This window comes from Mus caroli, chromosome 5, assembly GCF_900094665.2.
Source record: "Mus caroli chromosome 5, CAROLI_EIJ_v1.1, whole genome shotgun sequence".
NCBI classification, from domain to species: Eukaryota; Metazoa; Chordata; class Mammalia; order Rodentia; family Muridae; genus Mus; species Mus caroli.
In genome coordinates, this window is record NC_034574.1 from 121,665,989 (window position 1) to 121,681,342 (window position 15,354).

The following is a 15,354-nucleotide window of genomic DNA, read 5'->3' on the forward strand; positions in this document are numbered from 1 at the left end:
AGAAGAAGAAGAAGAAGAAGAAGAAGAAGAAGAAGAAGAAGAAGAAGAAGAAGAAGAAGAAGAAGAAGAAGAAGAAGAAGAAGAAGAAGAAGAAGAAAGAAAATATGGGCCAAGACGGAGAGCCAGGTAAGGCCCCAAATCAACAGAAAAAGGAAAATCTGATCTAAAATCATAAAAAGCAAAAGTCAGCCAAGTCAAAAGCTTCAACAAACACAATTCTCTTCAGAAGAGACAAATGTAAATTTCCAACAGGAATTCAAGGGAAGGTGTGATTATGAATCTAAAGATTCTTAAAGGATAATATAAGGCTGGCCATGGTGACATACAGCCTTAGGGAAGCAGAGGCAGGAGGATCTCTGTTAGTTCCAGGCCAGCCAGGGCTATCTAGTGAGAGCCTGTAAGGAAATCCCTTAAAATACCACACTTGGCCTGTGAGACTTCAACTCTACACAAAGAACTACAGGCAATTAAGGAATGGTAACAGGAGGAGAAACAGCCTTCCTCAGAGAAGAGTACACCAACTAGCTACCCGATACCAAATGGTCAGCCACGCAAATAATAGTACATAGACAGAGAAGGCTGTGTTTAGTGTGTGTGTGTGTGTGTGTGTGTATGTGTGTAAGAGCAGGGATGGGTATATAGGATGGTTTGGAGGGAGGGAAAGGGAAGAGGGATGATTGTAATATTATAAAGTTAAAGAAATGTACATAATCCAAAATGACAAATAAGAGATGCAAAAGCAAAATAACCCGGTGTCTATTAACTACCTTAACCCTGAAACTTCCAGCACGTTTTCAAAGAAAACAATGGGTCTGCATACCTTCCATTGCATCCATCAAATGTTAAAGCGAGACAATGCTAGTGCCTAAAAACTGCGCAGACGCTTTCAGATGACAGGATTCCCCAGTCACTGCATGAGCTCAGTGGAGGTCTGGCACCCAAACCAAAGGACATTACAAGACAATGGTACACAAATATCCTTCATGAACATAGATGCAAAACTCTCCAGTGGGATTGGAGAGAGGCTCAGTGGTTAAGAGTACCTGTTGCTCTTCTAGAGGACCCGAGTCCAGTTTCCAACACTGGCATCAGGTGGCTCTCAACCACTTGTAACACCAGCTCTAGGGATCTGATGCCCTCTTCTGGCTTCCTTGGGTAACTGCATACACATGGCTCACATACCCATGCAAACACACAAACACATACACACACACACACACACACACACACACACATAATTAAAAATAAGTCATTTAAAACAAGTCTCATCTAGCCATAAACACTAGGTAAAGTTCCACCTTAGAAGTGTGAAGTTATTCAAAGCGGTATAATCACCATATTAGCTGAATAAGAATAATCATGACATGATAGATGGAGATTAATGAAAATTTAATTCAATCTTGATAAAAACTCTGGGCACACTGGGGATAGAAAGGAAGTGTCAGATCCTGATAACGAGCAGCGTTCTCGTTTCCTTTCTGTGGTTGTGATAAAACACTGGTGAACAATTTGGGCGAGGAAAGGGGTTATTTGACTTACACTTCTAGGTCTCATCCCATCACTGAAAGGATTCATGGCAAGTAGAAGCCATGGAGGAACTCTAATTACTGGCTAGCTCTTTGGCTCCTACTTAGCTAGCTTTCATATACAGCCTATGGCTACCTGCCTAGGGAATGGTGCCTCCTACAGTGGGCTGAACACTCTTGCACCAATTAACAACCAAGACAATCTCCCACTGTCATGGCTACAGGCCAATTGGATCTAAGCAGTTCCTCAAGGCTCCCCTCCAACATGACTGTGGCTGTGTCAAGTTGAGAGCTCAAGCTAACTAGAACACATAGTTCTTGTGACCAATAGGCAACAATAAACGATTACACTGTTTTCTCATTCATCACACCTAGGAGCCAGCAACAAAGCAATCCTGGTGGAAACCTTTCCTTACATCAGAACTCTGTTGCAAGTAAAGGACTCATTTTGATTTGCATGGGAGACACTAACAGAGACACTCCTCTCCTCTCTCACCAAGAGCTCAGGTTCACCCTCACTTCTAAAACATCCCTCCTAGGTAGGCTGCAAATTCAGCCCCACAGGGATGGGGCCAATGGACACTCCTTTATACCTTCTCTTAAGCAGTGACCTGTACATAGGCATGACCAAGTTTTCAGGACATGACTTCTTTCCCAAAGACAGGATAACACCTCGTCTTTTATTCTTCTCTTGGACATACAAACACCGTCAAGTGTATCCATGTATGTGTGTGCCCTACACTTGTGTGGGCTGCCTCCACCTCAGAAGCCTATTAGGATGTACAAGTATGTACAGGGTGTGCAACTGCAGGTATCATAAACACTCAAGCAGAGTGGAGCATCAGTTCACTAACATAAGAGTCCTGAGTCCTGTCTATACCAGGAGACCTCCAGAAGTCTGATTGATGTGTCTTATCTCTGACGAGTATTGGAGAGGGTAAAAGGGGTCACACTTTCTCCCAGTTACAGCCAAGAAGACAGAGGAGAGATAGGTCAGCCCTGAGGCAGCTCTGGTGAACCACTCCATCCTTTGCATCATTCATCAGTGAGTATTTATTTATAATGAAAACCAAAAAAGAAGGGAAAGCATTTGAAGTGTAAGCTCTTCAACTGATTCCCCTTGTGTGTTGTTGGAGGAGGTGTGAGGTGTAGAGTGTAGCTGTCCGCTCCCAGAGGTGACCTCATTCCCTTCCTGTCTATTATATTACAGGACAGCCCATGACAGACCAAGTACTAAGAGCATGGCCCCAAATGCTATCCAAGAGCCAACTCTAAGCCCATGAAGAGGCACCACATTCAGAACTTGCCAGGGCATTTGAGGGCTTTCAAGGATAACACAGACTCCTGTGGTCACCTCCTCTTGCCTTTCCCTAACCATGCAGTGTATGCCCTGGTATCCTTCCTTCATGGACCCCTCCTCCCCCCCATGAAGACATGGCTCACCTGCAGGCAGCGTGGAGAACTCCACACAGGCCTCCTTCTTTTCTCTCTGCTCCAGCGGCAGCTGCCAGGGCATCTGGTGTGGCTGGGCCAAGACCTTCACCTTGTAGGCCATATTAGGCCTGAGGTTGAAGAATTGGTACTTGTACCTGGCTGCCTTCACGATGTCCAGTTCCTCTTCGTTGAGGAAGATGATATGGCTGTAGTTACTGTTGGTCGGCAGCCACGAGAGCTGGGCAGAGATCTGTGTGATGTTGTCCACACGCAGCTGGGACGGTGCCACCACCACATCCTTGCCCACCAGCAGAGTGCACTGCAGCTCGTCCGAGTTTCCCCGGCTCGTGACGCACTGCACGGAGATGCGGTAGGTGCAGGCAGCTGTGTTAAGTTTCTCGATCAGCGCCTTAGTTCTCCTACCCAGGGCAAGGCTCATGCGTGTCTCTTTGTCCACCAGCACATTATAACTGCTCACGGTGCCCCAGCCAGGAGGCACAGCAGGGGGCTCCCAGCCCACGATGACACTTTTGGCAAGCTGTTTGATAAGGGTGATTTTCCTAGGGTAAGGCACAGTGTCTTCTCCGATGTCGTCGATGTTCACGTCCAGGGTCCCCCCACCATTGTCGGTGATCCCCGAGTCCACTTGAGTTGGGGAGTGAAGGTGAAGGATGCTGTCGCGCTCCAGACTGATGCCAGAGTGGTTGAGAAAGTTCTGGTCCTGCTCACTCCCCAGAGTACCAGCCAGCCGCGACTCATTGTCCTGGATAAAATCCACAAAGTTGGAAGGCACCAAGCCCCTTTGCCCATCCAGAAGCTCTCCTGTTGGGTACAAGGACAGATATCATTCACCGTCCTCTAGGACCCTGAGCTCCACAGCACTGACACATAGTCCGCATGCCTGTCCCCTCCATGCCCTCTGCCTGCAATAACCCCACCCATTGCCCAGTGTGGTTTCCTGGTTCAACCCTATGAGAATCTGGCTGTACACACCAAGCACACACCAGGAACCGGGAAGCTGTTTAGTAAGGAGTAGAAACTCATGCTGACTGAATGCCCTGCACTGGGAGAACCCTGGCACACAGTTAGTGCTCAATAAATGCTAGGACAGACAAACATGTCAAATCTATGGCTTGGGGAGATTAATAAATACGCATAATTTTTTATCAAGTGATCACGTGATCAGGGATGGGAAGGTGGCTCCTACTAAGTCAACCTCAGGAACATCTGTGTTTCTAGTGTCTGCCTGATGGGAAATGAACACACTGGACTGGGCTTCAGAGTCGTCTTCTAAGTTGTGAGTGGCATAAGCAAATACTATACAGGTGGCTTCTGTAGAGCAGCCTAATTCTTTGTGTATGTGCATGAGTGTGCATGTGTGTGCTGGTGTATATGCACCCACACATACATGCCTCTCTATGTGTGTGTATATATGCGTTCATGTGCCTGTGTGTGTATGTGTATATGTGTGTGTATGTGTATATGTATGCATGTATGTATGCATGCATACATATGTGTGCATGTGCATGCACATGTCTGTGTGTGTGCCTGTGCATATGTGTATGTATGTGTGTATGCATGTATGTGTGTATGTATGTGTGCTTGTATGTGTCCATGTATGTATGTGCATGCACATGTCTGTGCGTGTGCCTGTGCACATGTGTATGTATGTGAGTATGTATGTGTACATGTATGTGTGTATGTGCATGCACATGTCTGTGTGTGTCTGTGCATATGTGTGTAGGTATGTGTGCATGTGTGTGTGCACATGTCTGTGTGTCTGTGCACATGCATGCATATGTGTATGTATGTGTGTATATGTGTGCCTATGTAAGTATGCATGCACATGCCTTTGTGTATGTGTGTTTATGTGTGTGTTGTATGTATGTGTGCACAGGTGTGCACAGCAGAAACTGTCAAAAGTAACTATGCAGAAGAGCTTTGTGTTCCAGCAGAAAACCAAAGTGCTATCATCCCTACTCATTACAGAATATCTCAAGAGAGACCAAGTGACCCTAGGAGGCTGGAGCACCATGACCTCTTAGTTTGTTTCCTACCAGACCCCCTTTGGGGGAATCTGTGACATGGCCTGTAGAGGGAAAGCCTGCCACTCAATGAGGATTCATATTCTGTTCCTAACCTCTACTTAGGGTATGGGTCTTGAGGCAGTCAATCCTTTTATACTAAAGAAGTCTGGCCCATGGAAGTGATGGTGGTGCTGATGTTGATAACAATGATAATCATGGGGGTGATGGTGGAAATAATAGTAATATGGTAGTGGTGGTGAAAATGGTGCTGGTGGTGATGGTGATGGTGATGAAATTGTGACGGTGGTGGCATTGGAGATGCAGGCGATGAGGTAATTGTGGTGGTGGTGATGGTGGGTATAGGGATGGTGGCTGTGATGGGGACAGTGACAACAGTATCCGCCATTTAATGAGCAATGTTCCAGGCTCCATTCCAAGCACTTCCTAGCATGCAATGCTACCTTCCAGTCACAGTGACTAGTGAAGGCTATTGCTATGGGATAGACTGAGGCACAGAGAACAGAAGCAAGTCCCACTGTCACAGACCATAAAAGCTCGAGTTTCGGAACTTCTTTGAGTGAGGTCCTCAGAGCCTTTAGCTAGGCACAAAGCATGATGGGAAATTTTCAGGGACTCCAACCAGGCCATCTGACAGTGGAGCTGGGCATTCTGTTGACCCTACAGTGAGATTCGCTGGAGAGGTACAGCCTGAGCCACAGCACTGCCCCAGGGTGAGGGTTGCCCACTCACTTGGCCTTATCTGATGCAACCTTCCTTAAGTGGGCATCCTGAAAGCGAGTCCCAGAACTCCCAGGTACTCTGAGAAACAATTCAAGCTCATGGAAGAGAAAAACAACTCAACAAAGGTCCCTCCCGCTCAGGAGACTAGGGAGAGACAAGGCTTTCCCACAGAGCAGGAGGCCAGGGGATGGCCAGCTCCCATCTAGAATCAGAAAGTGGGATCTGGAGAGATGACTCAGTACTTCAGAGCATGGGTTACTCTTCCAGGGGACCTGGGTTCAAGACCCAGCACCCACAGAATGGCTCACAACCACCTGCCACCCTAGTATCAGGGGATCTGATGCCTTCTTCAGGCCCCCACAGGCACAGCACACATGTGCACAGACATACATGCAGGCAAAATGCTCATACACAAGAATAAAATAAAATAAAACCATAAAGCTGATTTGGGAAGCAGGGCACCCACAAGTACCACTGTCATGGGCTAAAAGCCAACAAAACTAAGGCCTTCTGGGAGGACAGAGCCTAGTTCCTTTCTATAAACTCTAGGGGTGACTAGAGTATGAGAGGGGTATAGGGATATGAAGCTGGACCCCCTGAGACAACAAGAATCTTGAGGCCCCTGTGGATATAAAAATCACACTTAGGTCACATGATAACTCCAGCAGAAAGGATAGGAAGGTGGGCACTTTGGGGAGTATGGTGGCCCTTAGTTTCCACCAGCACCCTGTCCTCAGAAGATAGAAAAGATTTTTTTTAATGTTGGTCTGTATAGAACATGTACAGAGAATATGTACAGGGTGTTTTCAGTGGTGTGTGTGTGTGTGTGTGTGTGTGTGTGTGTGTGTGTGTGTTAGAAGCCACCTAGGAAGGAGTCCCAGTGCACAGGAGGAGACACCCAGGCTATGTGCAAACACTCCATGATTTTAAAAAGGGCTGGAGCATCCTTGAGGTTGAGTGTCAACCTGCTTCCCATGGAAAATGAGAAATGACTACACAGCATCCATCAGTGCCAGCACACAGCTGCCCAGCAGCTCTGCCAAGACTCCCAAGTGCCAGCCACCTACTGCCATTAACACTCAGAAAGCCAGCTCCACTGTCCAGGCAATCAGGGAGTGACAGAACAGAAAGCAAGCAACCAGAACATGTGGGAGGCTGGCGCATCTCCCAGGACCCTGGCAAGCTGGTCTTCTGCATGGACCAAGTCAGTGCCCACCAACCACAGCGCATCCACAGACCTTCATAGAACCCATCTTCATCCATGTCCCCATAGACATAGAGGTACTTTCCCGCCGTGAGAGGCAGCTCAGCTTCTGGGTTCTCATTGGGCCCATCGAAGGGGTTGTAACTGCAGGGAGAAACAGTTTGTAAGTCAGTAGCCCTAGCCAAGGACTGTCAGGTTCCATGTACCTATTACATCACTAATGGTGTCATGGCTCGTGCTAGCGAGATCCTGTGCCTCCTCTCAAGCTTTCTCTGGCAAGCTCACACCAATAGGTTAAAGGTAATTAAAGCCATTGAGATCTCTTTAAGTCTGCCATCTTGTCCAGACAGCTTGTTCCCGTGTGTCTCTTGCACCTGAACTTCACATTTCCAAACTAATGAGCTAGTACAAAGAAAATGAATGTTGTTGCTTTTATTTTTAATGATTTCTTTCTTTCTGTGTATGTGCCTGGACATGTATATGTGCACATGTGTGTGCAGTATCTGTGGAAGAGGACACTGGATCCCCTCGAGCTGGAGTTACAAGTAATTGTGAGCTGCCTGATGTTGGTACTTGGAATTGAACCTGGGTCCTCTGGAAGCCTATTTTGTGCTCTTGACAGCTGAGCCATTTCTCTGAACCAATTGTGTTACCTTTAAATATCTATCAACCCACTAAGTTAGAACAACATTAGACATACTACTTAACTGTTGTTTTTGTTTTTGTTTTGGTTTTTTTTTTTTTTTTTTTTGCCTTACAATGTAGCATACTATATTTCTACCCCATGAAGTCTGCCATTGCCTTTTGTGGTGGTTTAAATATGCTTGGCCCATAGGAAGTGGCACTATTAGGGGTGTGGCCTTGTTGGAGGAAGTGAGTCACTGTGGGGGTGGGCTTTGAGGTCCTATGCTTAAGCTCTACCTAGGGCGGAAGAGTCTCTTCTGGCTGCTTTTGGATCAAGATGTAGAACTCTCAGCTGCTCCAGCACCATGTCTGCCTGCACGCTGCCATGCTTCCTGCCATGATAATGGACTGAACCTCTGCAACTGTAAACCAGCCCCAATTAAATGTCTTTATAAGAGTTGTCTTGGTCATGATGTCTCTTCACAGCAATGAAACCCTAACTAAGACATCTTTGTAGTTAAAGTATAGTATTCTGCTGATCACCAAACTTTATCGAACTGGTTTCCTAATGTCAGATGTGGATAATGTAGACACTGTTTCTAATTCCTGGCTAATGTATGCCGTGTCCCAGCAGATGTCCTGATGATGTATCTTAGCACACTTTCCCAAAGAAGAAATTCTAGAAACTGCATTTGTTTGATCAACTGTATGCCCTACTGAGTACTTCTAAAATATGATGCCTGAGATTTCTGCTAGATTTTAGAAGATGGGGAATGGAGGCTCTGAGCATATCCCCTGTGACATTCTGTTTTGTCACCTGTTGTGGGTTGAATGGTGTCCCCCCATAAAGACTTGTCACAAGTCTCTGTGAATGTGGCCTCCTTCACAGCGAGGCACCCAGGTGAGAAAACATCTCACTAGGCAGGGTAAACATGAATGCATAAGACACAATAACACACCCAGAAGAGGGGGCCATGGGAAGGTGGAGACAGAGCCTAGAGGGATACAGCAACAGCCAGGAGCACTGGGGCCACCAGAACCTGAGAAGGCCCCAACACCCTCTCTTTGAGTCTTCCTGGAGCATGGCCAGGACACCTCGGTGCATCTGCTGACATCCGGAGACGCGAGGGAGTGAGCCCCTGTGTGCTCAGTTTGAGACCCTGAATCACAGAAGCTCAGAGGCCTGTGCGTTCCGTGCCTCTCACCAGCTTCTTCTGCCCCAGCACTCAGTGTGGGTTGGGGTGGGGGGGGGCGTCACATTCCTACCTGTAGCGGGCCACACACAGGTGCACCTTCCCCGAGCTGCTTTGCTTGGAGTTGTTAGAGTTCCGGTCATTGTCCATCTGTGAAGCAGTGATCGTGGTTTCCATTGACTGATACTAAAGACTCTGTGTCCCACCCCCAGCCCGTGAAACGCTTATGAAGTGGGATCCACTTCCACAGACATCTGCTGGGAATCCTACACTAAACATCGGCAGAGACTTGGATGCCCCCCCACCCCCACCCCACTAAGACACCTGAATGCCATGCCGCCAAGTAGCTTATGGAAGGCAGAGGTGACCATGTCCTCTGCTTTCAGAGGGCTCTTGCTATGGAGGGCCGAATTCGCCATCTCCAAGTGGCATTCAGGAAGCCAAGGAGGGCTACAGTAAAGGAGCCACCAGGAGAACCTTCATTTCACACTTTTCCCTGCTGTCTCGGGGTCTGCGGAGCTGAAGGATGCTGTGCCCAGAGTTCCCTACTGCAATAATGCCAGGGGCATGTGGTCTTTTCTCAGAGGGCTGAGAGGGAAACTGAGTAACAGTGTCCCGAGGAAGGCAAGCTCCCCACCACCATCCCCCTGTTATCCCTTCTCTGTGCACGCAAGGGACCAAAGCCCACATCTATCCCCTCCTCCCCAATTTCCCAGCTCCACTCAGCCAACCATGCTCCTGGTGTCTCGGTGACACCACCGAGAAGCCTTCCTGGTTTCACAGCCCTTCCCTGTGCCATTACAAGTCCACACACCCTGTTCTGCTGCTGTCTTCAGAACCCTACCCGGGACCTTGCTGACTGGATGCTGATACAGTGCTGATACCCCGAGTCTCCTCTGTCTGTAAACAGTAGTGATTTCTGGCACCTGCTGAGTCACTAAGGATGGGTGTGGAAAATCAATAGGAACAATGGAGGGGCCAAGGTGAGTGGGCAAAAGGAGGAGGCAGGGCCATAGGTGCCTCCCAGATACAGCCTAGAGCTGACTAGGTAGGACTCACCTCGGACTCAAATCTGCATCTTGGGCTGCTGGATCGCAACAGGAAGGAGGGCTTCACACACGGAGACTCCAGCTTGTCCCCAGACAGCGGAATATAGTCACCAATCACAGAGTAGTGTCCAGTGGGGCCCTCATGACCTGGATGGGAACAGGGGAATGGATGAGGGAAGGAGGCAGGCGAGTCACCCACATATTAATCCCCTCAGGCTGGTCTCACTGTGGGCAGCATACAGGCTGGCTGTACTGAGGGCCTGGTGGTGACCTGTGATCTGAGACAAAAGAAGGTTCATTGAGAAAGGGTCAGTGCATCCTGAGTGCAGGGGCCTTCCCTTCTGTTGACTTGAAATCGAGGGGCTGTAAGGCCCAGTGACACACACACAGCCTGATACCAGGAGGAGTGTACCCACAGAGCTGGGCACTATAATACAGAGAGGCAGAGTCTGGACTTTCTGTGACATCATCAAGGGTACCTGAGTGAAGCTGTACCCAGGGCTACAATGTAGTTTTCCCCCCTCCTGCATGATAACTGTTTCTCTGATCATATCAATGTTAAAGTTCGTAATCACTTTGACCAAAAAAAAAAAAATAAATTCAAAAATTAAATTTAATTAAATTAAAAAGTGGCAACCTGTCCAAGAGGAAAATTTTGCCGCTCCCATTAGCACGGAAAAACCTGGAGTGCCTTATATAAAATAAGATAATCCAGGCGCCAGGCGTGGTGGCGCACGCCTTTAATCCCAGCACTTGGGAGGCAGAGGCAGGCGGATTTCTGAGTTCGAGGCCAGCCTGGTCTACAAAGTGAGTGCCAGGACAGCCAGGGCTACACAGAGAAACCCTGTCTCGAAAAACCAAAAAAAAAAAAAAAAAAAAAAAAAAAAAAAAAAAAAAAAAAAAGAAAAAAAAAAGAAAAAGATAATCCAGGCACCAGAAGATGCAGACCAAACTGGCCCAGTCACATGTGGACTCTGATGATGTCACAGCAGAGAGTAAAGGCTGACCAGTAGGGCAAGAGAGTAGGAAGATGTTGAAGCATTAGTGGGAAGTCCCGGGCTTCCGGGTGAATAGGTTTAGGTCCTGCCATGCAATTCTGCATCCACAGTTAATCACACTATACTCTTCCCAAGTAGTCAGGAAGCCTATGCTCTGGGTCCCAGAGCACATGAATACATCTTTAAGGGTCTGTCCTGATGAGCCAACACGTTTAAATAGAGCTAATTAGAAGAGCAGGGAGCACTTGCAAACAGCTACACCACAGAAGAAAATGTCTCTCCCAGCAATACTTAACTACCTACTGAAACATGATGGGGCAGGGGCTATCATACGCCTCTCACACAGCAGCCATGAACTGTCTATAAAGTCTCAGAAAGGGAGGGGCCTCATGAGCACACCTGTGGCTGGTGCCAACCACTTGCATTCCTTCTGAGTCAGGACTAGACACGTGCCAGGTAGAGGTGGCCATTTGATTATTCCCCACAAGAAACCTTCAGCTCTGCCTCAGATGACCTCCTAGGATTTTGCCATGCTAGGGGCATGATCTGCCTGACTCCCTTGCAGCTAGGATCTCCATACATTTATAGGGGGTGGGGAGGCAGAAGCTAGTTTGTGCCTTTCACAGTTTGAATATGTTCTCCAGTTGGTACTGAGCCCAGCTATCCATGTGCCAGCCTCATTCTAGCTCACCATCCACCTACAAGCATCCGTGTGGGCTGGAGGCCACCTTATAGCCTATCTGACATCTTGCATCTGAGCAGGGCTTCCCATGGGACCCTGTCATTTAACAGACTTCACAGCCTTGGCACCCAGACACCTCCTGGGTACACTAGGCTCAGTAAACAAAGAGAGAGGTGTGGGCCATCCCATCCCGTCCATCTTGTTTCTCATAGCAACAGCCACTGATGTTGTTTGTCAGTCTCTGCAATGCAAGAGCTAGAAGGAAAGATGCAAGAGCTGAGAGGCTGAGGGGAAGAACCCCATTGATGATGACACAGAACAACGAGCATTGCCTAGTTTTATAACAACAACAACAATGATAATAATCATAGCACCAGAAGCACTTCTCCATTTTGATAAGGACCAGGAGAGATTGGAAATTATCTTAATACAGCTACAAAAGGAAGTCTGGCATTCAGCTCTCTTAATTAAAAGAAGTCAACAATTTGGGGTTTTGTTTTTAAGACAGGGTCTTGCAATATAGCCAAGGCTGTTCCGGAAGTAGCTGAAATTTTCTGGCATCAGTCTCTCAAATGCTGGATTACAAGTATGAGTCTTTAATCTGGAGGGAGGGGCTCGAGGATAGCTTAATTGATAGTGTTTGCTAAACCTGAATGAGGAATTAACTTCTGTCTCCAGCATCCATGCAAGAAGCTAGACATGGCAACATACCCCATAATCCCAGCACACCCCTGGGGCCATGGAGACCATCAGATCCCTAGAGTTCATTCATAGCCATCTAGGCTAATCAGCACACCCCAGACCAATGAGATACCTGACTTACAAAAGCAAGGTGGATAGTTCCTGGGGAACACCACCAGAGGTTGACCTCTGCTCTCTACATGCATGTACTCACACCTGCATGTGCATCTTTACCCACACAAACATGCTTCCCCCAACACAGGGAAAATGGGAGTATCCAAGCCACTCTAAGAATGAGCAACCTGGGTTGTCCTCAGTCCTGCTGCAGTAGGTCCTTATACTCTCAGCCACAGGCACCCTCCAGGAACCGTTGGGAGCACCCATCACTTACCTTTGTGGATGGAGGTGGCTAGTCCATTCATGTACTGAGGGAAAGGCTTGCCAGGGGCCAAGGGGACATCCAGCAGGGCCACTGAGCTGCTGCCCAGCAGGTCAATACTCCCAGTGTGTTGCCGGAACTTTTCCAGGTCCCGGGACAACAAGTTAAACTGCTCACTCTGCACACGGCATTTCTCTTCCAGCTCTCGGACCTTGGACTGCACAGCAGAGGCAGAACAGTGATCAACGAAGGGGTAGTCAGTGGTGCAGATGTGCTCGGGGCATGTGTGTCTTTTAAGAGTGTGAGTGTGCGTGCATATGATAGGCTGTGTGCCTGTGTGTGGCAGGGTCTGCTTCCACCTCCACAGAACAGCAGTGTCTAGGAGCCCAGCCTCACAAGGCAGCCTGGCTGTTGGCCACCATGAGGAGCTACATGTGCCAAGAAATCTTGCCATCGCTCAACTCCCAGCCAAGTGTGGATTGTTCCAGGCTCTGTGTGCAGCCTGGGCACTTTGTGGTTGGCATGACTGTTTGGTATTTGGAGCGTATGGCTGAAACAGTTCTGACTTGGGAACAGCCCAGCTACCAACCCATCATGCCATGCCATCTCAGTGGGTGCCCATCCCATGGGCCTGAAGACCCCTGAAGAACACAGCTGGCAGCCACACCAGGGAGTATCTATGTGGTACTGGGTTAGAAACACCACTGTCATTAGCTAACACCACCATGAAGCCTAGGGAAAGACAAGAACCTTTCAGGCAGGCAAACACATGGAAGAAAAGGGTAGCCAGCAAGCTCCCTCCTTGGGCACAGGTGTGGTAGGCTGTTCCTGAGTGCTGTGTGGCTCGTACAGAGGGTTTAATCTGTGTGCTTCCTGCTGCTCTCAGAAGAATTTGATACAAACATAGGTATCTAGCTGGTGCTCAATAGATTCTTGTTTTATTGCAGGCGTGTGGGAATGTAGGGGGGAAATGGCTGAGTCAGTCTGCTACCTGGCTTGATCATGGCTCAGGAGTGGACAGTCTCCATCCTCCTCCTCCCCATCCTCCTCCTCCTCCTCTTGCTCCTCTTTCTTTATCTCTTTTCTTTCTAATCTACATCCTCTCCCTGCTCTTGCAGAATTTCACATCCTTTCTTCTTCCTCCTCCTTTACCTCTTTCCCCTCCTCTTTATCCTCCTCCTCCTCCCCCTCCTCCCCCTCCTCCTCCTCTCCCTCTTCCTTGTTCCATAAGCATTAAGTCTCTCAGCTCTTTCATCCAGAACCGGGTGCTATTTATGTCTGTGATCACGGGTTTCCAAAAATAACCACAACGGATCCCAAGCCTATAATTAATTTCTTCAATTCATTAAAAAAAATCAGCAGGGTTCCTCTTTTTAAAAAGCTGAATGGGGTTGGCTTAAGATAGCAGTCGTCTCAGAGGACGGCAAAGAACCGAACCTCTGGGCTCTGTGGCACAGGTGGGTCCTGGAGAGCATTGGGGAGATCTGTGAGGACAGGTGCGATTCCAAGGGCAGAATCCGTGTGTGGGATGATGACTTCAGGATCTGTGGGCCCTAGCAGCTCCACTCCTACTTAACGCATCCAAGTATCCTACATGAGGATAGGGTCATCAGAGGGAGTGGCATCAAATGTCCCCATGAGGGGAAAGCCATCAGATCATCTGAGTAACCAAACTGGGCCATGAGTACCCACAGAGGCCAGTGGGGTTCCTGGGTATGAGGGTGAGGAGGAGATAGCACCTGTATCCTCTGACACTCCAAAAAGAACCTCTTAAGCATCCTACGCATATAGCCAGACCTAAGGAGGAGAGGCAGGAGGACTCTCTATCCACACCACAAAATCTCAATGCTATGCATTCGGGAACAGGTCAGTGCTCGTCAGGTTGGGGGAGGGTGTGACTATTCAGGGGCAACATGAGTAGGTGTCCTCTGGTGGCAGAAGATGGATTGTAACTATGCAGGTCTGCAACAGCAATGGGACTCTAGAACTATACTATGAGAAGAGAGCCAAGTAGGTGGTGAGGTCCGAGGCCAGCTGGAGCTCGGCTGATTGGCACCATTCAAGCCTCAGGTCCTGGACTTGCTCTGACGGGGCAAAATACTGTGGCTGGGGTACCTGGGAAGGGTGGAGCTTATAAAGTGTCCCTGCTGCTTTTTAAAGCTCTAATGAGTCCAAAATTATTACTGAATAAAAGGGTTGATACAGATGCTAGACAGATAGACAGAAGCTATGCCCTCAGAGATGAATAAGTAGTGTGTCACTCTACCAAAGCTAGGGATGGTCAGGGAGTATTGACTGGGGCTCTGCATTCAGAGAGCATCACCAGCTCAGACATCAGGTCTGGCCTATTCCTCTAGCTCTATGGGTACTCATGGCCCAGTTTGGCCTCTAGAGGGCGCCAGCAGCTAGTCCAGAGGCCCCAGAGACAAGTGGACCTGTTGTATGCTAGCCTTATAGCCATACTTTTTCCTAAGCACAAGGAGTGCAAAAAGATGGTATTGGTTACTGAAATTCAAAGTGTTTAAAGGTGGGGCTGGAGAAATGGCTCAGTGGTTACAACAAACATTGGCTGCTGTTCCAGACAGCCTGGGTTCAGGTCCCAGCACCCACGCAGAAACACACAACTGTTTGTAACTTGAGTTCCAATCAGTCCAGCGCCCTCTTCTGGCCTCTGTGGGCATTGCAGGCACATGGTACACAACCACACAAAACACCTATACAACATAAAATAAAATAATTAAGGTATTTAAACACAGAGTTGGCTCACGTATCTGAGCACTGTCCCATACATGAATGAACAAGGCCCAGGGTAATGA

The 15,354-nt window shown here is 48.3% G+C and overlaps 1 protein-coding gene across 10 annotated transcripts in view; it reads right to left on the minus strand.

Annotated features, from left to right (window-relative positions):
• Window positions 1–15,354, minus strand: part of Rimbp2 (RIMS binding protein 2) — a 192,534-nt gene that overhangs the window by 36,538 nt on the left and 140,642 nt on the right. For all 10 annotated transcript variants that reach the window (XM_021163023.1, XM_029478016.1, XM_029478015.1 and 7 more), the window contains 5 exons: window positions 12,551–12,755; window positions 9,809–9,945; window positions 8,823–8,899; window positions 6,967–7,076; window positions 2,970–3,782 (listed from right to left, as the gene is read on the minus strand). In XM_021163023.1, the coding sequence (XP_021018682.1) occupies window positions 2,970–3,782; window positions 6,967–7,076; window positions 8,823–8,899; window positions 9,809–9,945; window positions 12,551–12,755 (1,342 nt within the window). The remainder of the gene's footprint in view (window positions 1–2,969; window positions 3,783–6,966; window positions 7,077–8,822; window positions 8,900–9,808; window positions 9,946–12,550; window positions 12,756–15,354) is intronic.